Here is a 23,714-nt window from a genome sequence, read left to right as displayed (position 1 = left end):
CCATCAGAGGTGGTAGAGGCTAAGACAGTAGAGAAATTTAAATATGCATGGGATAGACATAAGGATATCCTTACAAAGAAATAAGGATCAAATAAGGTTAGAGATAAAAAATAATGTAAAACAAAAAAAAAGGGGCAGACTAGATGGGCCAAGTGGTTCTTATCTGCCGACAAATTCTATGTTTCTGTCACTTGACTACTCGCATACTTATGGACCACGGGTGGATCCTTAATATTCCTTACACTGGACAAGGCCCGGAGTATCCAGGCTATGGTCCGCTTGGTGCTCAGACCCCGCAGGGTCTCAATTCATCTTTGCATCCGCCTACTGGGCAAGATGGTAGGCTCATACGAAGCAATCCAGTATGGCAGATTTCATGCCTGTCCGTTCCAGCTGCTGGACAAGTGGTCAGGGTCTCACCTGCACATGCACCAGAGTATAGCTCTGTCGCCAAAAGCACGGATCTCCCTGTTATGGTGGCTACATGTCTCTCAACTTGTTGAGGGTGGAGGGTCGGAGTTTTAGTACGCAGTCTTGGACTCTGACAACGGATGCCAGCCTCCGAGGTTGGGGTGCTGTAACCCAGGAGGCCCAGTTCCAGGGGAAGTGGTCGAGTCAGGAATTTGCACTCCTGATAAATGTCCTGGAACTCAGGGTAATTTAGAATGCTCTTCTGCAAGCCTCCCATCTTCTTTGGAATCAAGCCATCTAGGTGCAGTCAGACAACGCCACAGCAGTGGCGTACATAAACTGACAAGGAGAAAGAAAAAGCAGGGCTGCAATGCAAGAGGTGTCCAGGATACTCCTCTGGGTGGAGGCCAACGCAAGAGCCATCTCAGCTTTATTCATTCCAGGTGTGGACAACTGGGAAGCAGACTTCCTCAGCTGGCATTACCTCCATCCAGGGGAATGGGGCCTTCACCCTCAGGTGTTTCAACAATTGGTTCACCGGTGGGGCTGTCCGCAGATAGACCTGATGGCTTCTCATCTCAACAGGAAGCTTCACCGTTACTGTTCCAGAATGAGGGACCCACAGGCGGCTGCAGTGGACTATCTGACGGCGCAGTGGTCTTACCAGTTTTGTATACCTGTTTCCTCCCATCCCTTTCATTCCCAGAGTTCTAAAGAGATTTAAAAGGTAAGGCATTCAGGCACTTCTAATTGCCCCGGATTGGCCTCGTCGAACCTGGTATGCAGACCTCCTGACCATATCTCTGGAGGAACCCTGGCCTCTGCCACTTCTCAAGGACCATATTCAACAAGGACCGTTCGTCTATCCAGACTTACTGTGGCTACGTTTGACGGCTTGGAAGTTGAGAGGGAGATTCTAGCCAGAAAGGGTCTTCCATCCAAGGTTATTTCCACTATGATTCAGGCAAGTAAGGTGGTCACATCTAAAAATTACCACCGTATCTGGAAGAAATATGTTTCCTCGTGTGAGAGTAGAGAATATTCTCCTGCGAAGTTTCAACTTTGTCCGTTTTCTGCTCTTCCTGCAACCAGGTGTGGATATGGGCCTAAGGTTAGGCTCCATCAAGGTTCAGATTTTGTCTTTCTCCATTTTCTTCTAGAAACAGTTGGCGGTACCTCCGGAAGTACAGACATTCCTGAAGGGTGTTTTTCAAATTCAACCACCCATTGTCCCTCCCACGGCTCCGTGGGATTTCAATGTGGTCTTAAACTTTCTCCTGTCGGACTGGTTTGAACCCTTGCACACGGTGGACCTGAAATATCTTAATTGGAAGACTGTCATGTTGCTGGCTCTAGCCTCTGCTGGATGTGTATCTGAATTTGGTGCCTTATCTTGTAAAAGCCCGTATTTGATATTTCACGAGGATAGGGCGGAGCTCAGGACTCGCCCGCAATTTTTGCTGAAGGTGGTTTTGGCCTTTCAGATTAATCAACCAATTATGGTTCCTATACTGTCTGATACATTGGTTGCTCCAAAGTCCTTGGACGATGTGAGGGCTTTGAGGATTTACGTCAAGCAGACAGCTCGTCACAGGAAATCTGAATCGCTTTTTGTCTTTTATGACGAAACTAAAATTGGTCATCCTGCTTCTAAGCAGTCAGTTGCTCGTTAGCTCAGGTTGACCATTCAACAAGCCTATTCTGTGGCAGCATTGCCGCTGCAGAGTTCTATTCAGGCCCACTCCACAAGGTCGGTGGGTTCTTCCTGGGTGGCTGCCCGGGGCGTCTCGACCTTACAGTTGTGCCTTGCAGCTACTTGGTCTGGGTCGAACAAGTTCATTAAGTTCTATAGTTCGACACCTTGGCCAGAGATGACCTTCAGTTTGGTCAGGCGGTTTTACAGGGGTCTCAACACTCTCCACCCATTCTGGGAGCCTTGAGACTTTCCCATGGTACTAATGTCATCCCCAGTATCCACTAGGACATTAAAGAAAATAGGAATCTAATTACCTAATTACCTACCGGTAATTCCTTTTCTTGTAGTCCGTAGTGGATACTGGGCGCCCGCCTCAGTGCTTCGTGTTCCTGCTTACCTGTTTGTAAGTGTTATTGGTTGGGTCTGCTGTCCCTGTTCCATGTTGGCTAGCGTTGCTCCCCTTGTTTGTGATAGCATTGCTGTCCTCTGTTCTGGTTAGCGATGCCATCCTTTTATTGTTGTGTGTTGGTTCGTTACCTCACTGCTGTCGTGTTGTATATTCCTTCTCTCATGGTATGTCTGTCTCCTGGTGGAGGTGCATAGAGGGGAGGAGCCAGCACACACTAATGATTTCTTAAATTGCCAGGCTCCAATGGACCCGATCTATACCCCATGGCACTAATGTCATCCCCAGTATCCACTACGGATTACGAGAAAAGGAATTACCGGTAGGTATTAAATTCTTAATTTTACCTCACAGCCACATATAGGTGTGCAGTAAAATTAGTGGTGTTGGGCTAACATAAATAACAGGATTTTAATACCTACCCTTAAATCCTTTTCTCCTAGTCCATAGAGGATGCTGGGGTCCACTTCAGTACCATGGGGTATAGACTGTTCCGCAGGAGCCATGGGCACTTGAAGACTTTTCAAGGGTGTGAACTGGCTCCTCCCTCTATGCCCCTCCTCCAGACCTCAGTATAGAAACTGTGCCCAGGGAGACGGACATTTCGAGGAAAAGGATTTACTTTTAAACTAATGCTGAGATTCATACCTGCTCACACATCAACCATGCCGCACAACATGGCATTCAACTTAACACATGCCAACAGGCATGAACAATTGCAGCAACATGCTGAAAATAATCGTAACACAACACTCGTGTAACTACAAAACTAACAACTGCAGGTAAAGTACGCACTGGGTCAGGTGCCCAGCATTCTCTACGATTTACCGGTAGGTATTAAAATCCTGTTTTCTCATACGTTCCTAGAGGATGCTGGGGTCCACTTCAGTACCATGGGGTTATACCAAAGCTCCAGTACGGGCGGGAGAGTGTGGATGACCCTGCAGCACTGATTGACCAAACTTGAAATCCTCATCGGCCAAGGTGTCAAACTTGTAAAACTTTGCAAACGTGTTTGCCCCTGACCAAGTAGTTGCTCTGCAAAGTTGTAATGCCGAGACCCCCCCGGGCAGCCGCCCAGGATGAGCCCACCTTTCTAGTAGAATGGGCATTTACCGAATTCGGTATCAGCAATCCTGCCGTGGGATGAGCATGCTGAATCGTCCCTCTGATCCAGCGCGCAATGGTCTGCTTAGAATCAGGACACCCAATCTTGTTGTGAGCATACGGGACAAACAGAGCCTCTGTTTTCCGTATCCGAGCTGTTCTAGCTACATAAATTTTCAAATCTCTGACCACATCAAGAGTCTTTGACGCAGTGAAGGTGTCAGTAGCCACTGGCACCACAATAGGTTGGTTTATATGGAAAACCGAAACCACCTTCGGAAGAAATTGCTGACGAGTTCTTAACGCTGCCCTATCTTCATGGAAGATCAGGTAAGGGCTCTTGTGAGACAAGGCCCCCAACTCAGACACCCGCCTTGCGGATGCCAAGGCCAACAGCATGACCACTTTCCAAGTGAGAAACTTCAACTCTATCTCCTGTAGAGGATCAAACCAATCCGATTGAAGGAATTGCAACACCACGTTAAGATCCCATGGTGCCACAGGAGGCACAAATGGAGGTTGTATGTGCAGAACCCCTTTCACGAATGTCTGAACTTCTGGAAAGGAGGCCAATTGTTTTTGAAAGAAAACTGATTAGGCCGAAATCTGGACCTTGATTGAACCCAATTTTTAGGCCCGCATCCGCCTGCAGAAAATGGAGAAAACGTCTCCACTGAAACTCTTCCGTAGGAGCCTTCTTGGATTCACACCAAGACGCATACTTTCTCCTAATACGGTGGTAATGTCTAGACGTTACTCCTTTCCTGGACTGAATAAGAGTGGGGATGACTTCTTTGGGAATACCCTTTCGGGCTAGGATCCTGCACTCAACAGCCATGCCGTCAAACGTAGCAGCGGTAAGTCTTGATACACGCACGGCCCCTGCTGCAGAAGAGGAAGAGGCCTAGGATCTTCTATGAGCAACTCCTGAAGATCTGAATACCAAGCCCTCCTTGGTCAGTCTGGGACAATGAGGATTGCTCGAACCCTTGTTCTTCTTATGAGCTTGAGAACTTTTGGTATTAGTGGAAGTGGAGGGAAGACATACACCGACCGAAACACCCACTGTGACACCAGTACATCCACTGCTATTGCTTGAGGGTCTCTCGACCTGGAACAATATCTCTGAAGCTTCTTGTTGAGAAGAGATGCCATCATGTCTACTTGAGGAACTCCCCAAAGACTTGTCACCTCTGCGAAGACTTCTTGGTGGAGGCCCCACTCTCCTGGATGGAGATCGTGTCTTCTGAGGAAGTCTGCTTCCCAGTTGTCCACTCCTGGAATGAAAATTGCCGACAGAGCTTTTGCATGTCTTTCTGCCCAGAGGAGGATTTTTGTCACCTCTGCCATTGCTGCTCTGCTTTTCGTTCCGCTCTGACTGTTTATGTACGCGACTGCTGTTACATTGTCCGACTGGGTTGATCTTGAAGAAGATGTACCATTTGTAGAAGGCCATTGTAAATGGCTCTCAATTCCAGAATGTTTATGTGAAGACAGGTTTCCTGACTTTACCATTTTCATTGGAAGCTTTTCCCTGTGTGACTGCTCCCCAACCTCGGAGACTTGCATCCGTGGTTGCTAGGACTCAGTCCTGAATCCCGAACCTGCATCCCTCTAGTAGATGAGAACTGTGTAGCCATCACAGGAGCGAAATCCTGGCTCTGGAAGACAGGATTATCTTCTCGTGCATGTGTAGGTGGAATCCGGACCACTTGTCCAACAGGTCCCACTGGAATACTCTGGCATGGAATCGGCCAAACTGTATGGCCTCGTAGGCCGCTACCATCTTTCCCAACAACCGAATACATTGATGGATCTACACTCTCTTGTTGGTTTCAAAATTTGTTTGACCATTCTCTGGATTTCCAGAGCCTACTGTACTTCTTTGTCCAGTATCATCCCCAGAAAGGACAATCTTGTCATCTGTTCCAACTGCGACTTTGGAAAATTCATGATCCAACCGTGTTGGTGGAGTATGGACAGGGAGAGTGCAATGTTCTGCACCAACCGTTCCCTGGATCTCGCTTTTATCAGGAGATTGTCCAGGTAAGGGATTATATTGACTCCTTGCTGTCGAAGGAGGACCATCATCTCAGCCATCACCTTGGTGAATACCCTCGGCGCTGTGGAGAGTCCGAACGGCAATGTCTGGAACTGGTAATGGCAATCCTGTACTGCGAATCTCAAATAATCTTGATGAGGAGGATAAATGGGGACATGTAAGTAGGCATCTTTTATGTCCACTGACACCATGAAGTCCCCTTCCTCCAGACTGGAAATCACTGCCATCAGAGATTCCATCTTGAACTTGAACCTTTTCAGGTAGAGATTCAGAGATTTCAGGTTTAAAATTGGTCTGACCGAGCCGTCTGGCTTCGGAACTACGAAGAGGCTTGAATAAAAACCTTTCTACCTGTTGTGACAAGGGCACCAGGATAATGACTTGATCCTGACATAATTTTTGAATTGCAGCTGTTACTACTTCTCTGTCCAGGAGAGAAGCTGGCAAGGTCGATTTGAAAAATCGGCATGGGGGGACGTCTTGAAACTCCAGTTTGTATCCATGGGACACTATTTGCAAGACCCATGGGTCCAGGCCAGATTGAACCCAGAGCTGACTGAAAAGTTTCAGACGTGCTCCCACCCGAGCGGACTCCCGCACGGGAGCCCCAGCGTCATGCTGCAGATTTGGCAGAAGCAGGGTTTGATTTCTGCTCCTGCGTTCTTGGAGATGCTGTGGACTTTTTTCCTCTACCCCTCCTTCTACCTGCAAATAAAGGGGAACCTTTACCCTTTTTGTATTTGTTGGGCCGAAAGGACTGCATCTGAGAGTGATGTGTATTTTTTTGCCGGCGCAGGAGCATGAAGCAAGAATGACGATTTACCCGCGGTAGCCACAGAGACTAAAGCATCCAGCCCATCTCCAAACAAGGCATCACATTTATACGGGAGAGCATCCATATTTCTTTTGGAATCTGCATCAGCATTCCATTGGCGATTCCACAATACCCTCCGAGCTGAGACTGCCATAATAGCGGCTTTTGAACCCAAGAGCACAATATCTTTCATGGCTTCTAGCATGTATGCAGCAGCGTCTTTAATATGACCTAAGGTTATTATTATTATTTTCTCTAACGTCCTAGTGGATGCTGGGGACTCCGAAAGGACCATGGGGAATAGCGGCTCCGTAGGAGACTGGGCACAAAATAAAAGCTTTAGGACTAGCTGGTGTGCACTGGCTCCTCCCCCTATGACCCTCCTCCAAGCCTCAGTTAAGATTTTGTGCCCGAACGAGAAGGGTGCAATCTAGGTGGCTCTCCTGAGCTGCTTAGAGTAAACGTTTAAATAGGTTTTTTATTTTCAGTGAGACCTGCTGGCAACAGGCTCACTGCATCGAGGGACTAAGGGGAGAAGAAGCGAACTCACCTGCGTGCAGAGTGGATTGGGCTTCTTAGGCTACTGGACATTAGCTCCAGAGGGACGATCACAGGCCCAGCCATGGATGGGTCCCGGAGCCGCGCCGCCGGCCCCCTTACAGATGCTGAAGCAAGAAGAGGTCCATAAATCGGCGGCAGAAGACTTTCCTGTCTTCATAAGGTAGCGCACAGCACTGCAGCTGTGCGCCATTGCTCTCAGCACACTTCACACTTCGGTCACTGAGGGTGCAGGGCGCTGGGGGGGGGGGCCCTAGGAAGCAATGAATTTACCTTATTTGGCAAAAAATACATCACATATAGCTCCTGGGCTATATGGATGTATTTAACCCCTGCCAGTTTTCCAGAAAAAAGCGGGAGAAGAGCCCGCCGTGAAGGGGGCGGGGCCTATCTCCTCAGCACACAGCGCCATTTTTCCCACACAGCTCCGCTGGTAGGAAGGCTCCCAGAATCTCCCCTGCATCCTGCAACTACAGAAACAGGGTAAAAAAGAGAGGGGGGCACTTATTTGGCAAAATAACAGATATAAGCAGCTATAAGCAATAGACACTTATTGTAAGGTTGTCCCTATACATATATAGCGCTCTGGTGTGTGCTGGCAAACTCTCCCTCTGTCTCCCCAAGGGGCTAAGTGGGTCCTGTCCTCTATCAGAGCATTCCCTGTGTGTGTGCTGGGTGTCGGTACGTGTGTGTCGACATGTATGAGGAGGAAAATGATGTGGAGGCGGAGCAATTGCCTATAATGGTGATGTCACCCCCTAGGGAGTCGACACCTGAATGGATGGCCGTAATTAAGGAATTACGTGACAGTGTCGGCACGTTACAGAAAACTGTTGACGACATGAGACAGCCGGCAGCTCAGTTAGTGCCTGTCCAGGCGTCTCAAACACCGTCAGGGGCTATTAAACGCCCGTTACCTCAGTGGGTCGACACGGACCCAGACACAGACACTGACTCCAGTGTCGACGGTGAAGAAACAAACGTATTTTCCAGTAGGGCCACACGTTACATGATCACGGCAATGAAGGAGGTTTTGCACATCTCTGATACTGCAAGTACCACAAAAAGGGGTATTATGTGGGGTGTGAAAAAACTACCCGTAGTTTTTCCTGAATCAGATGAATTGAATGAAGTGTGTGATGAAGCGTGGGTTACCCCCGACAAAAAACTGCTAATTTCTAAAAAATTATTGGCACTATATCCCTTCCCACCAGAGGTTAGGGCTCGTTGGGAAACACCCCCTAGGGTGGATAAGGCGCTCACACGCTTATCAAAACAAGTGGCGTTACCGTCTCCAGAAACGGCCGCCCTTAAGGAGCCAGCAGATAGGAGGCTGGAATATATCCTTAAAAGTATATACACACATACTGGTGTTATACTGCGACCAGCAATCGCCTCAGCCTGGATGTGCAGTGCTGGGGTGGCTTGGTCGGATTCCCTGACTGAAAATATTGATACCCTGGACAGGGACAATATATTATTGACTATAGAGCATTTAAAGGATGCATTCCTATATATGCGAGATGCACAGAGAGACATTTGCACTCTGGCATCAAGAGTAAGTGCGATGTCCATTTCTGCCAGAAGAGGATTATGGACGCAACAGTGGTCAGGGGATGCGGATTCCAAACGGCATATGGAAGTATTGCCGTATAAAGGGGAGGAGTTATTTGGGGGCGGTCTATCGGACCTGGTGGCCACGGCAACGGCTGGGAAATCCACCTTTTTACCCCAAGTCACCTCGCAGCAGAAAAAGATACCGTCTTTTCAGGCTCAGTCCTTTCGTCCCCATAAGGGCAAGCGGGCAAAAGGCCACTCATATCTGCCCCGGGGCAGAGGAAGGGGGAAAAGACTGCAACAGACAGCTTCTTCCCACGAACAGAAGCCCTCCCCCGCTTCTGCCAAGTCCTCAGCATGACGCTGGGGCCTTACAAGCGGACTCAGGCACGGTGGGGGCCCGTCTCAAGAATTTCAGCGCGCAGTGGGCTCACTCGCAAGTGGACCCCTGGATCCTGCAGGTAGTATCTCAGGGGTACAAATTGGAATTTGAGACGTCTCCCCCTCGCCGGTTCCTGAAGTCTGCTTTACCAACGTCTACCCCCGACAGGGAGGCGGTATTGGAAGCCATTCACAAGCTGTTTTCCCAGCAAGTGATAATCAAGGTACCCCTCCTACAACAGGGAAAAGGGTATTACTCCACGCTGTTTGTGGTACCGAAGCCGGACGGCTCGGTGAGACCCATTTTAAATCTGAAAGCCTTGAACACTTCCATTAAAAGGTTCAAGTTCAAGATGGAGTCACTCAGAGCAGTGATAGCGAACCTGGAAGAAGGGGACTACATGGTGTCTCTGGACATCAAGGATGCTTACCTCCATGTCCCAATTTGCCCTTCTCACCAAGGGTACCTCAGGTTTGTGGTACAGAACTGTCACTATCAGTTTCAGACGCTGCCGTTTGGATTGTCCACGGCACCCCGGGTCTTTACCAAGGTAACGGCCGAAATGATGATTCTTCTTCGAAGAAAAGGCGTCTTAATTATCCCTTACTTGGACGATCTCCTGATAAGGGCACGGTCCAGAGAACAGTTAGAGGTCGGAGTAGCACTATCTCAAATAGTACTACGACAGCACGGATGGATTCTAAATATTCCAAAATCGCAGCTGATTCCGACGACACGTCTGCTGTTCCTAGGGATGATTCTGGACACAGTACAGAAAAAGGTGTTTCTCCCGGAAGAGAAAGCCAGGGAGTTATCCGACCTAGTCAGGAAACTCCTAAGACCAGGCCAGGTGTCAGTGCATCAGTGCACAAGGGTCCTGGGAAAGATGGTGGCTTCTTACGAAGCGATTCCATTCGGCAGATTCCACGCAAGAACTTTTCAGTTGGATCTGCTAGACAAATGGTCCGGATCGCATCTTCAAATGCATCAGCGGATAACCCTGTCTCCAAGGACAAGGGTGTCTCTCCTGTGGTGGTTACAGAGTGCTCATCTCCTAGAGGGCCGCAGATTCGGCATTCAGGATTGGGTCCTGGTGACCACGGATGCCAGCCTGAGAGGCTGGGGAGCAGTCACACAGGGAAAAAATTTCCAGGGCTTGTGGTCAAGCATGGAAACGTCACTTCACATAAATATCCTGGAACTAAGGGCCATTTACAATGCCCTAAGTCAGGCAAGGCCTCTGCTTCAGGGTCAGCCAGTATTGATCCAGTCGGACAACATCACGGCAGTCGCCCACGTAAACAGACAGGGCGGCACAAGAAGCAGGAGGGCAATGACGGAAGTGGCAAGGATTCTTCGCTGGGCGGAAAATCATGTGATAGCACTGTCAGCAGTGTTCATTCCGGGAGTGGACAACTGGGAAGCAGACTTCCTCAGCAGACACGATCTTCACCCGGGGGAGTGGGGACTTCACCCAGAAGTCTTCCACATGATTGTAAACCGTTGGGAAAAACCAAAGGTGGACATGATGGCGTCTCGCCTCAACAAAAAACTGGACAGATATTGCTCCAGGTCAAGGGACCCTCAGGCAATAGCTGTGGACGCTCTGGTAACACCGTGGGTGTACCGGTCAGTGTATGTGTTCCCTCCTCTTCCTCTCATACCAAAAGTACTGAGAATCATAAGAAGGAGAGGAGTAAAGACTATACTCGTGGCTCCGGATTGGCCAAGAAGGACTTGGTACCCGGAAATTCAAGAGATGCTCACGGAAGACCCGTGGCCTCTACCTCTAAGACAGGACCTGCTCCAGCAGGGACCATGTCTGTTCCAAGACTTACCGCGGCTGCGTTTGACGGCGTGGCGGTTGAACGCCGGATCCTGAAGGAAAAAGGCATTCCGGATGAAGTCATCCCTACCCTGATCAAAGCCAGGAAGGATGTAACCGTACAACATTATCACCGTATTTGGCGTAAATATGTTGCGTGGTGCAAGGCCAGGAAGGCCCCTACGGAGGAATTTCAACTGGGTCGATTCCTGCATTTCCTGCAAACAGGACTGTCTATGGGCCTCAAATTAGGGTCCATTAAGGTTCAAATTTCGGCCCTGTCGATATTCTTCCAAAAAGAACTAGCTTCTGTTCCTGAAGTTCAGACGTTTGTCAAGGGAGTACTGCATATACAGCCTCCTTTTGTGCCTCCAGTGGCACCTTGGGATCTCAATGTAGTGTTGGGATTCCTAAAATCACATTGGTTTGAACCACTCACCACTGTGGACTTGAAATATCTCACATGGAAAGTGGTAATGCTGTTAGCCCTGGCTTCAGCCAGGCGTGTATCAGAATTGGCGGCTTTATCCTATAAAAGCCCTTACCTAATTTTTCATACGGACAGGGCAGAATTGAGGACTCTTCCTCAATTTCTCCCTAAGGTGGTTTCAGCATTTCACTTAAACCAACCTATTGTGGTGCCTGCGGCTACTAGGGACTTGGAGGATTCCAAGTTGCTGGACGTAGTCAGGGCCCTGAAAATATATGTTTCCAGGACGGCTGGAGTCAGAAAATCTGACTCGCTGTTTATCCTGTATGCACCCAACAAGCTGGGTGCTCCTGCTTCTAAGCAGACGATTGCTCGTTGGATTTGTAGTACAATTCAGCTTGCACATTCTGTGGCAGGCCTGCCACAGCCAAAATCTGTAAAAGCCCATTCCACACGGAAAGTGGGCTCATCTTGGGCGGCTGCCCGAGGGGTCTCGGCTTTACAACTTTGCCGAGCAGCTACTTGGTCAGGGGCAAACACGTTTGCTAAATTCTACAAATTTGATACCCTGGCTGAGGAGGACCTGGAGTTCTCTCATTCGGTGCTGCAGAGTCATCCGCACTCTCCCGCCCGTTTGGGAGCTTTGGTATAATCCCCATGGTCCTTTCGGAGTCCCCAGCATCCACTAGGACGTTAGAGAAAATAAGAATTTACTTACCGATAATTCTATTTCTCATAGTCCGTAGTGGATGCTGGGCGCCCATCCCAAGTGCGGATTGTCTGCATTACTTGTACATAGTTATTGTTACAAAAATCGGGTTATTGTTGTTGTGAGCCATCTTTTCAGAGGCTCCTTCTGTTATCATGCTGTTAACTGGGTTCAGATCACAAGTTGTACGGTGTGATTGGTGTGGCTGGTATGAGTCTTACCCGGGATTCAAAATCCTTCCTTATTGTGTACGCTCGTCCGGGCACAGTATCCTAACTGAGGCTTGGAGGAGGGTCATAGGGGGAGGAGCCAGTGCACACCAGCTAGTCCTAAAGCTTTTATTTTGTGCCCAGTCTCCTGCGGAGCCGCTATTCCCCATGGTCCTTTCGGAGTCCCCAGCATCCACTACGGACTATGAGAAATAGAATTATCGGTAAGTAAATTCTTATTATATTTTATTTATAGGGCGCCACAAGTGTTTCGCAGCGCCGTACAAAGGACAGTACGGGGAGACAAAACTTAGCATAACAGTAAATAAATAACAAAAATGGAGTGCAGGTAACAAAGAACACCACAATTCTGAAAACATAATACAGCTTAGATGTAAGTAGCAAGGGAGTAATCATTGTAGTACTTGGGGCTGGCGGCCATAGATAGAGAGAGGCCATTTACCAGTAGGAGAAAAAGCAGGTAAAGAATGGTCGCTGAGTGAAATGTGTCGAGAAGAGGGTTTAAACAAGAGGAAAGAGGGCCCTGCTCTGAAGAGCTAACAATCTAGTGGGGAGGGGCGACAGACAGATGACATGAGGTGCAACATGAGGTGCAACCAAGCAGGTAGAAGCCTGATGGTGGTATGCGAGCAAAGCAGAGATGTCCAAGACATGGGCCAGGGGGATGGAGGAGCAGATTTTGCATTGGAGGGGTATGCTTTGATAAGGTTAGGAGTATCTTGTCTCTATCTATCGTGTCAATTTCAGATGACAAGTTGTCTGACCATTTTTCGATAGCACTACTCACCCACGCACAAGCACTGGTGGGCCTGAGTAGTGTACCATTGGCCACATAAATAGATTTTAACGTAGTCTCCAACTTGCGGTCTGCCGGCTCCTTTAGTGAAGCCGTCCCAGGTGCAGGGAGAATCACCTTTTTAGTTAAATGTGACAGGGCACTGTCTAATACGGGGGGTGACTCCCACCTTTTCCTGTCCTCTGCCGGGAAGGGATAAGCAACCTGAATTCTTTTTGGATTCTGAAATTTCTTTTCAGGGTTTGCTCAAATTCCCTCAAAGAGAGTATTCAGCTCGTGAGAACGAGTGAAAGTTACATTAATTTTCTTTTCCTTATAAAAATAAGCCTTCTCCTGAGGGGCTTCCGTAACTTCCAAGACTTCCTTTATAGCAACAATCATGTATTAAATGCTTTTTGCCAATTTAGGATCCATTCCCCTGGAATCACTAGTGTCGACACAGGAATCAGAGTCTGTGTTGGTATCAGTTTGTACTATTTGTTCAAATGGTCTTTTATGTGACCCAGAGGGGTCGCCTTTGGATGAAAAGGCAGAACTATAAAAAAAATCACATCCTCCACTGATTTTCTCCAGTTTTCTGCTGGAGACTCAGACTTATCTAATCTCTTACTTATATGATTCACACTATCACGTAATTCTTTCACCCATTCAGGCTCGTGGTGTGCCGGCAGCGCCACCACATTACAATTCTGTGTCCCTAAAATGGCTCCCTCAGGGGAAGAGCTCCCTGCCTCAGACATGTCACACACGTGCACAACCACACTACAGACACCCCGGAACTTAAAGGGGACAGACCCTCAGTAAAATCTATCAGAAGGACACAGGATTTGCCAGCTCACAACCCAGCGCTAGTGATAAAAACCCTGTGTAACACAAAACTGCCCACAGACCTGTAGCGCTTTTATAATGATAAATTCACAATACAGCACCAATTTATACTGTCCCCCCCCCCCCCCTGTTTTGTACCCTGATACTTGTTCAGAAGTGGAGGAGGACCAGCGTTCTTCTCTGCAGCTTGCTTGAAGAGAAAATGGCACTGAGCAGTGTGCTGGCTGACTGAGGAGGAAGCCCCGCTCCCGCAATGGCACGTTTCTCCTCAGCAATTTCAATACTAATTTTTATCCTGACGGGGGTAGGACTGTGCCTCAGCAACTTATGTCCCCTTATTAGACAGTTTTTATTAGGTTTCATGCTGCCCAGGGCCCGCCCCCCGCACCCTGCACCCTGCTGTGCCTGTGTTGAAGGGTAGCATGGCGCGCAGTGTTCCCGCCCACTGCGCGATACCTTTTACCCGTCACGATTACTGAAGATCCTCTTCTGTACACTCACCAGTCTTCTGACTTCTGGCTCTGTGAGGGGGGTGACAACGTGCTGTGGGAGTGAGCGCATAGCCGCAGCTAGTGTTCAGTACCCTTCAGGAGCTAATGGTGTCCTGTCAGCCAGAAGTAGAGCCATGAAACTATTCAGGAAGTTGGTTCCTACTTCTGCCGCCTAAATCCCACGAAGCAGGGAGTCTGTTGCCAGCAGTCCTCCCTGAAAATAAAAAACCTAACATAAAGTGTAGAGCTCCCCTAAGTGCATCCAATCTGCCTGGGCACATTTTCTAAACTGAGGTCTGAAGTAGGGGCATGGAGGGAGGAGCCAGATCACACCCTTGAAAAGTCTTAAAGTGCCCATGGCTCCTGCGGAACAGTCTATACCCCATGGTACTGAAGTGGACCCCAGCATCCTCGAGGACGTATGAGAAATCGGCGATGTACAAAGAAGCACATTGCAACATTGCACTTATTATGCCAACTTAGAGCCTATAGACTTGAGTGTCTTCTGGGGTGTCAATTTAATTTTGAGACAGAACCAGTTACACCTTCTCCGGCCCACCTAACCTAGAAGCCGGTGAGCATGGAGATGCAGGGCGCCTGCTGAGATTGTGTTACCAGCAGGCACCCGGCTTCCTCCCCACATTGGCGGCCGGAGCTCACTCTTGAGCCTCGGCTTCCGGCGCTGGCAGTGTGCAGCTGTGCTCTATGGGAGAGACGTCATGACGTCTCTCCCATAGTTCCGAGGATCGGGCGGCAAGGAAGGATGGCAGCAGTCGGAGGCAGGAGTGGGGCTTGATGAGTATTGTGTTGGGTTGTTTTTTTTTTGTGTGTGTAAGTGCATACCTACTAAGGGAGCATAACTACTGGTGGCTAACTACTGAGGGGGCATACCTACTAATGGGACATAACTACCGGGGGCTAACTACTGAGCGTGGACTGAGGGGGCATACCTACTGAAGGGCCATACCTACATGGGGGCATTACTACTGGGGGCACTACTAATGAGGGCATTGCATAGGGGGACTTACTAAGGGGCATCACTCCAACGAACATAAGGGGCATTATTACTATGGGCTCTACATAAGGGGCACTACTGCTGTGGGCATTGTGTATTTCAGGTGCTATTACTGTGTGCGTTGTGTATAAGGGGCACTAATGTGTGTCATAACATGAATAAGGGACACTACTATGTGGTGTAATGTGAAAAAGATTGTGCTACTGTGCGGCATAATTTGAACTGGGATATTATTGAGTAACCACACCCCTTTTTGTGGTACGCACCTGCAGTGCTTGCATTCCCTTATTGCGCTGGAGGTAGGATGAATTCCACCACCTCCCTAGGACAACTTTAAGCACTGCTTTTACCTACTTGACCTTGAGAACAAAGCAACCATCTTACATGCTACTTGAGAGTAACTTTATGCCACAAATTATTAAAAAAGTACAAAAAGGATTTCTTATTCCACTTGTATTCAAGAGAATATTTAATTCCAAAGAGAAAAGTAATCTATATTCAAATACATTGCTTATAAGTCATCCTGAGTATCTGTTTTTATGCAGAATTTTTTTTCTTCTAATTATATGTTTACTTATTTTTCAGAGCATCTACCTAGATTACAAGCAAGGCCATACTCTGCTGCCAGGTAATAACACTTCTGGATGCAATACTGCATTGTGATTTTTCTCAGTGTTCCTATTTTCCAGTGAGAACTATAAATTCATGCTCTTTTTACGCCAGCAAAGAAATTAAATTAAATACTATGTTTAGGGCATATCATTAAAAAGCTCAGTAAACTTGTGGTCAGTTGTGAATAAAATCAACTAATCACCAAATGCTGGCGCCCAAAATGGCTGCCTCACCTTTTGCATGCTCTGATCATCTCCATAAAACAGCTTAAATTCACCACAACTGACCTATGAATCATCATAAATATCCAAGGACTTACCTTTAACTTGTACTACTCTACACGGACATCTCATCAAAACCAACAGATTGCATTCCTGCACTGAGATACACACTGGATTGAATCCTCTGCATCCCTCCACTGAGAAGTCCTTCAGTTTGGCATCTACTGTATTCTGCATTGGACATGCCAGATAAGGTACTGTGGACTACAATCTATTTTGGCTCCATCCAGCCCTCACTTAGACATCATCCACCTCTGTTGTCTGAGCAACAAATAACTGACTTCTTGCATTAATCAACTAATATCCATATATTCAGGCTCTGAATTGCTGAAGGCTCACTGTTCGTTTCAAATTGCAGGATCCCAGCCATTCCTCAGGGCACACGTTATTACTACCCCTACAAGAAATCTACTTCAAAGGCCTCTCACACTGAGACTTTGCACACCTACACAATATGAATTGGATTTTAACACCTTTCCACATGCCTGCTCTGTCCTGGAATAATTGACTAAATCAGCAATAACTCTGTTCATAAACCTATTATAATTTTTGGATCACATATCGAATTGGGGGGGACACACAAAATAAAACCACTGCTTTCTCCGGCTGGGTCCACAGGTTATCCACAGGATAACATTGGGATATGCCGGAGCGACAGTGGAAATGGCACCAAATAGTCATGAGCTTTCTGGCCTCCCAGGATGCATCAGGCTCCTCCATATAATCCCGCCCACCGACTCGGTCAAATCAGTTTTTTGTTTGGTGCAGCAGCAGCCGGACCATGGTCACAGGGCTGCTGTTAAGGCAGCCCTAAGCTTTTATTATTTTATTTTTATAGTCTTACTATGTTTTGAGTGATCTTTCTTAACAGCATCTTAAATGCATGCTGGAAAGAGTCGCTCCAACAACTCTCCACCGGGTTGCAACAACGCTTACCCTCGGTTATTAGTTCTGTCTCGACGGGCGTCTGTGTCGGATGTTCTAGCAGGTCCAGCAGACGTTACCAGGCTGTGGCCGGAGCATGGGGAGAAGGTAAGGCATTGGTTCCACTTACTAGGGGAAGTCGGACACAGCCGCACTGTATTGGAGGAGACTACAAACAGTGGCTGACGCGCTGCCACTCTTAATTGCTCCAGCGCTATGCTTTAGGGATCATAGGTACCAGGACTAGGTTGAGACCGCGATCCCTGGAGTTTGTCAGCAGGGGGAGTCAGACGCTCTCCTGGTCGCCCCTCCCCCCAGTTCTTGACCGTGCATCTCCCGTCCATGAACTGATGACCTCACTTCCGTCTCAGACGCTACCACGAGGGTACTCGGTCGTTGCTTAGGCTGCTGCAGTTGTGTACACTAGAGTTGCCGCCGAGACCGGGTCGCAAACAGGAGCGTCTGCATACACTCATAGTTCACTGAGTGTCTGGGTCCGTTATTGAGCGTCTGTGTCTCAGTTACCGGAGCGGCAGTGTACACTAGTAGCATCTGAATCCACTCAGCGTCTTTCGAGCGTATTGATTGATCCTGGAAGTGGGGTGAGTCTCCCTGTATCCCACTCTGAGTAAAGGGTTATACAGTACTAAGATTCTATCTACTTGTAAGTATGAATAGTTAATTTTGGTACACAATGCATACGAGACCTGTACAGTACTGTTGTTGTTTTCTGCATAACATGTCTGAAAAACTTGTGGTAATAGCTGTTTAAAAACAGAAGTGCAGTAATTGTACTCCTACATACTTGAGAAGTATTTTGTGGTTGATTATATTCTCATATGACAATGTCTAATAATTAACATGTGACTGACTGCTAGTGTGATTGCTGACTTTTATATGTTTGTCAAGTATTGTTTCTGAACCTCAATTCAGGTGCACGGATTGTGGTCAGATTGATATCACTTCTATATCTGTATAAGTGATTTTTAGTCACAGAGAGTGTAGTATTTGTAAAAACGGATTATTTACCATGTCTGTGAGCGGCAAAAGTGACGAGGATACTTTATCAGGCGCTCCTACACCCTTAACATGCTTATCTTTCAAAAATACAGATTTTGGATGGAATAGCCCAGTATCTTACTTATGAGGGATTATGTGCAAACTGTTTTGCGTATAGGCAAACTAAAAAGCAGGCTCTGGTTCAGCAACCAGTAGAGCCACCATGGGGTGTGTTCGCACAGACCTTGTTTACAATAGCAAACAGATTAACACCTGCAGTTCCACCCCTGGGAATAGGTTACACTATTAACCCATACATGCAGCTCCCTTCTTATGGTTTGTTGCCAACAGCTTCTACAAGTAGCCAGGCTATTAATACCAGGGTAGATACATCCATGTTACAGATGGTAACACAAGATGATACAACAGATGAGGATACAATGTATTCAAATACCCCATATGATGATTAGTCGTAGTTTTTCTGCACAGAAGATATAGCTGAGCTTATTGATGCCATGAAGGCTATTCTGTGTCTGGAGGAACCAGCCAAAGCAGTGTCAAAATCTAAAGCACCTGTGTTTAAACGTCCAAAAACGGTTAGGACTGAGTTTCCAGAGTCAGAAGATCTGACGGAAATTATGGAAGGGCCTTGGGCTACGCCCAATAAGAAGTATAAGATTCCGAAAAAATGGGACTCTTACTATCCTTTTCCAGCTGGGGACTGTTCAAAAAGAGAAGTTCCTCCTAAAGTAGATGCACATGTTGTACGACTTGTGCGTAAATCAGTTTTACCATTGCCGTCAACTTCACTGAATGATGTTACAGATAGAAGAGTAGATGGTTTCTTGAAAAATATTTTCTCTCTCAGGGTCTGTTGTAAGGCCAGCTATGGCTTCAGCCTGGATGGCGAAAGCAATGGTAGAATGGGTGGAGGAACTAGAGAATGGCCTCTCCGCACCTACCAGGGAGCAAGAGTCTCATCTAGGCTATATAAAACAAGCTGCGCAATATTTGGAAGAAGCAGCAGTTGATATGGGTACGATTGCTTCTAAAGCATCAGCCTTAATGGTAGCCGCTCGTAGAGCAATTTGGCTACGTACTTGGAAAGCGGATGCAGAATCCAAGAATGCTCTTGAAGCGTTGCCTTTCGTTGGTAATATTCTGTTCGGAAAGCAATTGACAGATATTCTGGAATCGGAAGCTGAATCCAAAAAGGTCAGGTTTCCGGCTAGTTATAACCCTAAACTGAGGGGGTAAAAATTTTGCCCATTTCTATGGCAAGGTAGATCAAAGGGAAAGGTTGATGCTAACCAACCCCAGTACAATAAATTAGCTAGGGGTAGGAAGCAATGGGCCAATAGACGGCCAGCTTCCAAACCAGAGCAGAAGCCATCAGTTTGAGGGTGTGGGCCTCCGCCTGGAGGATTCCAGGGTTGGGGGCCGACTCCTTCACTTTGCACACATGTGGCAGCAGTCGACGACAGATGCTTGGGTGCAGAAGGTGGTATCTCTCGGTTATGGTTTGTTTCTCTTTCAAGAAGCACCCTCCTCAAAGGTTTTTTTGCACCAGCCCGTCTCGTATAGAGTCGAAGGCCAGAGCTCTGCAAGAAGCAGTTCAGAAATTGCTTCAGTCTGGGGTAATTATCCCGGTACCCCTGACACAAAGGGGACGGGGGTTTTACTCCAACCTATTTTTGATTTATAAGCCAAATGGATCATTCCGACCAATTCTCAATCTCAAGAGGTTAAACGAATACATTTGGGTTCCAAAGTTTCACATGGAGACGTTACGCTCCATAGTCTTGGCCATGGAACCAGGAGATTACATGGTATCTCTGGATGTACAGGATGCTTACCTGCATTTGCCCATAGCACGGTCCCATCAGTGTTACCTCAGGTTTGCCATCCTCCAGCAACATTTTCAGTTCCAGGCTTTGCCCTTTGGGCTAGCGACAGCCCCCAGGGTATTTACCAATATTATGGTGGTTATGGCATCTTATCTCCGCAGGCAAGGGATAAGAATTTTTCCATACCTCAATGATCTTTTAATCCTGGCTCAATCCCAGGAGTTAATCTTGGACCATCCCCAACAGACAATAGCTTGTCTACAAAGACACGGATGGCTCATAAATTGGGAAAAGTCATCTCTGAGTCCATCCCAACGGATGGTTCACTTGGGGACCATATTGGATTCAAGTCTACAAAGGATTATTTTACCGGGGAAGAAGATATCCAAGGTACAAGTAATGACTCGGCAATTGTTGCACAGTCAGACAGTATCAATCCATGCAGCAATGCGACTGATGGGTCTGATGGTGTCAACATTCGACATGGTGGAATATGCACAATTCCACTCCAGACCCCTACAGCACCTCATTCTAACCAGATGGAATGGAAAACATCAGACAATAAAAAGACAGATGATAAAGCTTCCAATAAACGTAAAAATGTCACTAGCCTGGTGGCTACAGACGGACCATCTAGACAAGGGGAGACCCTTTTGGATAGCAGATTGGCAGGTACTGACAACGGATGCCAGTCTTCAAGGCTGGGGAGCAGTGTCCGAAAATGTTTGGTTCCACGGAAAGTGGACCACAAGGGAAAGTTTCCTGCCAATAAATATGTTTGGAAATAAGGGCCATATATATGACTCTGGTTCAGGCAAAGGACATTCTGCAGGGAAGCCCAGTCCAGATCCGTTCAGGCAATGCAACAGCAGTAGCGTACCTCAACCATCAGGGAGGAACTCACAGCAAAAGACTGATGGAAGAAGTAACTCACATACTAAGATGGGCAGAACTCCATCTTCCGGCATTGTCCGCAGTGTTTGTGCCGGGAGTGCTGAACTGGGAAGCGGACTTTCTCAGTCGACACACCATTCAGGAGACTGAATGGGCATTACACCCGGAAGTATTCCAAACTCTAGTAAACAGATGGGGTCTGCCAGAGATAGATATCATGGCGTCCCGTTTGAACAACAAAGTTCTGGCATACAGGTCGAGAACAAAGGATCCCGTGGCGATCCTTGTAGACGCACTGTCAGTGAAATGGGAATTTCATCCGGCATATCTGTTTCCTCCAATCTCCCTGTTACCCAGGGTGGTGAGGAAAATAAAGCAAGCAAAGGGAGCCGTAATTCTAATAGCTCCAGCCTGGCCCAGAAGGCATTAGTACATAGATCTACTAAGGATGTCCGTGGAAGCTCCAGTTCTGCTTCCTCAACGTCCAGATCTACTAATGCAGGGGCCTTGTTATCACAGCCATCTGGAACGGCTGTCTTTGACAGCGTGGCTGTTGAAACCTCTATCCTAAGATCAAAAGGATACTCACAACAGGTAATTCAAACCATGCTTAGAGCAAGAAAGCCTTCTTCAGCTCTTATTTATTATCGAATATGGCAGGCCTATATTCATTGGTGTAACGAAGGGGGTATGGATCCAAGATCTTTTAAAGTATCCAGGATTTTGGATTTCCTCCAAGCAGTAATTGATAAAGGTTTAAAGGTGGCTTCCTTGAGAGTTCAAGTATCAGCATTAACTGTATGGTTTCAGAAGATTGCTAACCTACAGGATGTGCGTACTTTTTTTCCAGGGAATGTTGCACATTCAACCACCGTTTGTTCCTCCTGCAGTACCCTGGGATTTAAATCTGGTTCTTAAAATCCTTCAGGGGGCTCCGTTTGAACCGCTTAAGAGAGCAGATCTTAAATGATTGACGGCTAAAGTTCTCTTTCTACTGACAATGGCGTCAGCTAGAAGAGTGTCAGATTTAGGAGCGCTGTTGTGTAAGTGTCCTTTTCTGATCTTTTATCCAGATAAAGCAGTTCTAAGAACTAAATCTGGTTATCTTCCGAAGGTGGTCTCAAAGTTTCACCTGAACGAAGAAATTGTAGTCCCGGCTTTTCAGGTATCAGGACTTTCTGCGAGAGAAGCGTAGCTGGACGTAGTTCGTGCATTAAGAATTTACGTAGATCGCACTAGTGCCATCAGAAAGATAGATTCTCTCTTCATTCTCTACGGATTTCACAAAAGAGGATGGCCTGCTACTAAACAGATGCTAGCAAGATGGCTTCGAATTACTATTTCAGAAGCATATTCTCGTGCTGATCTCCCTGTTCCAGCTAATGTCTCTGCGCACTCAACACGTAGGGTAGGTCCTTCATGGGCAGCACAACATGGTGCTTCAGCAGAACAGATTTGTAAAGCAGCCACATGGTCGTCCATTAACACATTAGACATTATGCCTTGGATACTTTTGCCTCTCATGATGCGGAATTCGGGCGTAAGGTTCTCCTGGTTAATCAAGAGAGTCCCCACCACTAATAATGGATTTGGGAATCCCAATGTTATCCTGTGGATAACCTGTGGACCCAGCCGGAGAAATATACTGTTATGGTAAGAACTTACCGTTGATAACGGAATTTCTCCTATGTCCACAGGTATCCACAGGGATCCCCACCCTGACACACCTGATTTGAGGATCTGTACAATCACTAAGCCTCTTCCCTCTTGTATGGAAGGGTGTGCATGTGTGTTCTTATTGACTGAATAGGGTTCTACATGATACTCCTGTCTAATTGCTGTGAAAACAACTGATTTGACTGAGTCGGTGGGCAGGATTATATGGAGGAGACCGATGCATCCTGGGAGGCCAGAAAGCTCGTAACTATTTGGTGCCATTTCCGATGTTGCTCCGGCATATCCCAATGTTATCCTGTGGATACCTGTGGACATAGGAGAAATTCCATTATCAACGGTAAGTTCTTACCATAACGGTATATCTCTCTCCCTCTCTCATTATCATATGCAGCTCATACTTATAGTAATCTGTCATTGATGACCCAATGTATATGTATTCCTCCAGCTTCATTCATTTACTCCGCCCACCACGTACTGCAGTTCCTATTACACCATCACAGGCTTCTATTCTCCAATCCCTTGGCATTTAAAAAAAAAAAACAACACAGGCGCATTCTTGGAAAGCGAACAGGATGGAAATTTATTTTCCCCGGTAACCACCTAAGTCCTTTGACCACCCCCTGATTCAAAGAACAATCAAAAGTGATGCCCAAAAGACGGACCTGTGCTTGGAAGAACAGAACTGTTAACTCTCGCTTTGTGACCCCCATACCCAGAGCTCATGCACTTAACATAAAGAAAACTGAAGGCCCTCTGGTATGCCCAATCGGGTCAGTCCTTTGTAATGCCAGATCTATAAGAAACAAGACTGCAACAATTGCTGTCCTTAATGAATCTGCAGATCTAGCCTGTATTACAGAGACCTGGCTAGATGAAAATCAGAACCTATATTGGAGGCTGCAGTCCCAACAAACTACTGTCATCCACAACCCAAGACTTGACCGCAGGGGTGGTGGGGTGGCTATCTGCTTCAAAAAAAAACTTAAACTTAGGGTCCACCCTATTGAAATTACTCGCTCATTCAAGTGTATTGCTGCCCGGAGTGCGTCAGGATTAGGTTTCAGAATACTTCTCATTTACCGGTCCTTGGAGATGGAAAGATATTTCTATAAGAAATTGATGGCCTGATTCTGTAACATCAAAGATGGCTCATCCTCAGGGAT

General features: G+C 47.1%; 1 protein-coding gene across 2 annotated transcripts in view; it reads left to right on the top strand.

Moving 5' to 3' along the window:
* The window catches only part of MTRR (5-methyltetrahydrofolate-homocysteine methyltransferase reductase), a 528,380-nt gene that overhangs the window by 376,900 nt on the left and 127,766 nt on the right, over positions 1-23,714 (top strand). For both annotated transcript variants that reach the window (XM_063922764.1, XM_063922765.1), the window contains exon 11: positions 15,903-15,945. In XM_063922764.1, the coding sequence (XP_063778834.1) occupies positions 15,903-15,945 (43 nt within the window). The remainder of the gene's footprint in view (positions 1-15,902; positions 15,946-23,714) is intronic.

Source organism: Pseudophryne corroboree, chromosome 5 (assembly GCF_028390025.1).
Source record: "Pseudophryne corroboree isolate aPseCor3 chromosome 5, aPseCor3.hap2, whole genome shotgun sequence".
NCBI lineage: Eukaryota > Metazoa > Chordata > Amphibia > Anura > Myobatrachidae > Pseudophryne > Pseudophryne corroboree.
This window is presented reverse-complemented; position numbering and strand designations above follow the sequence as displayed.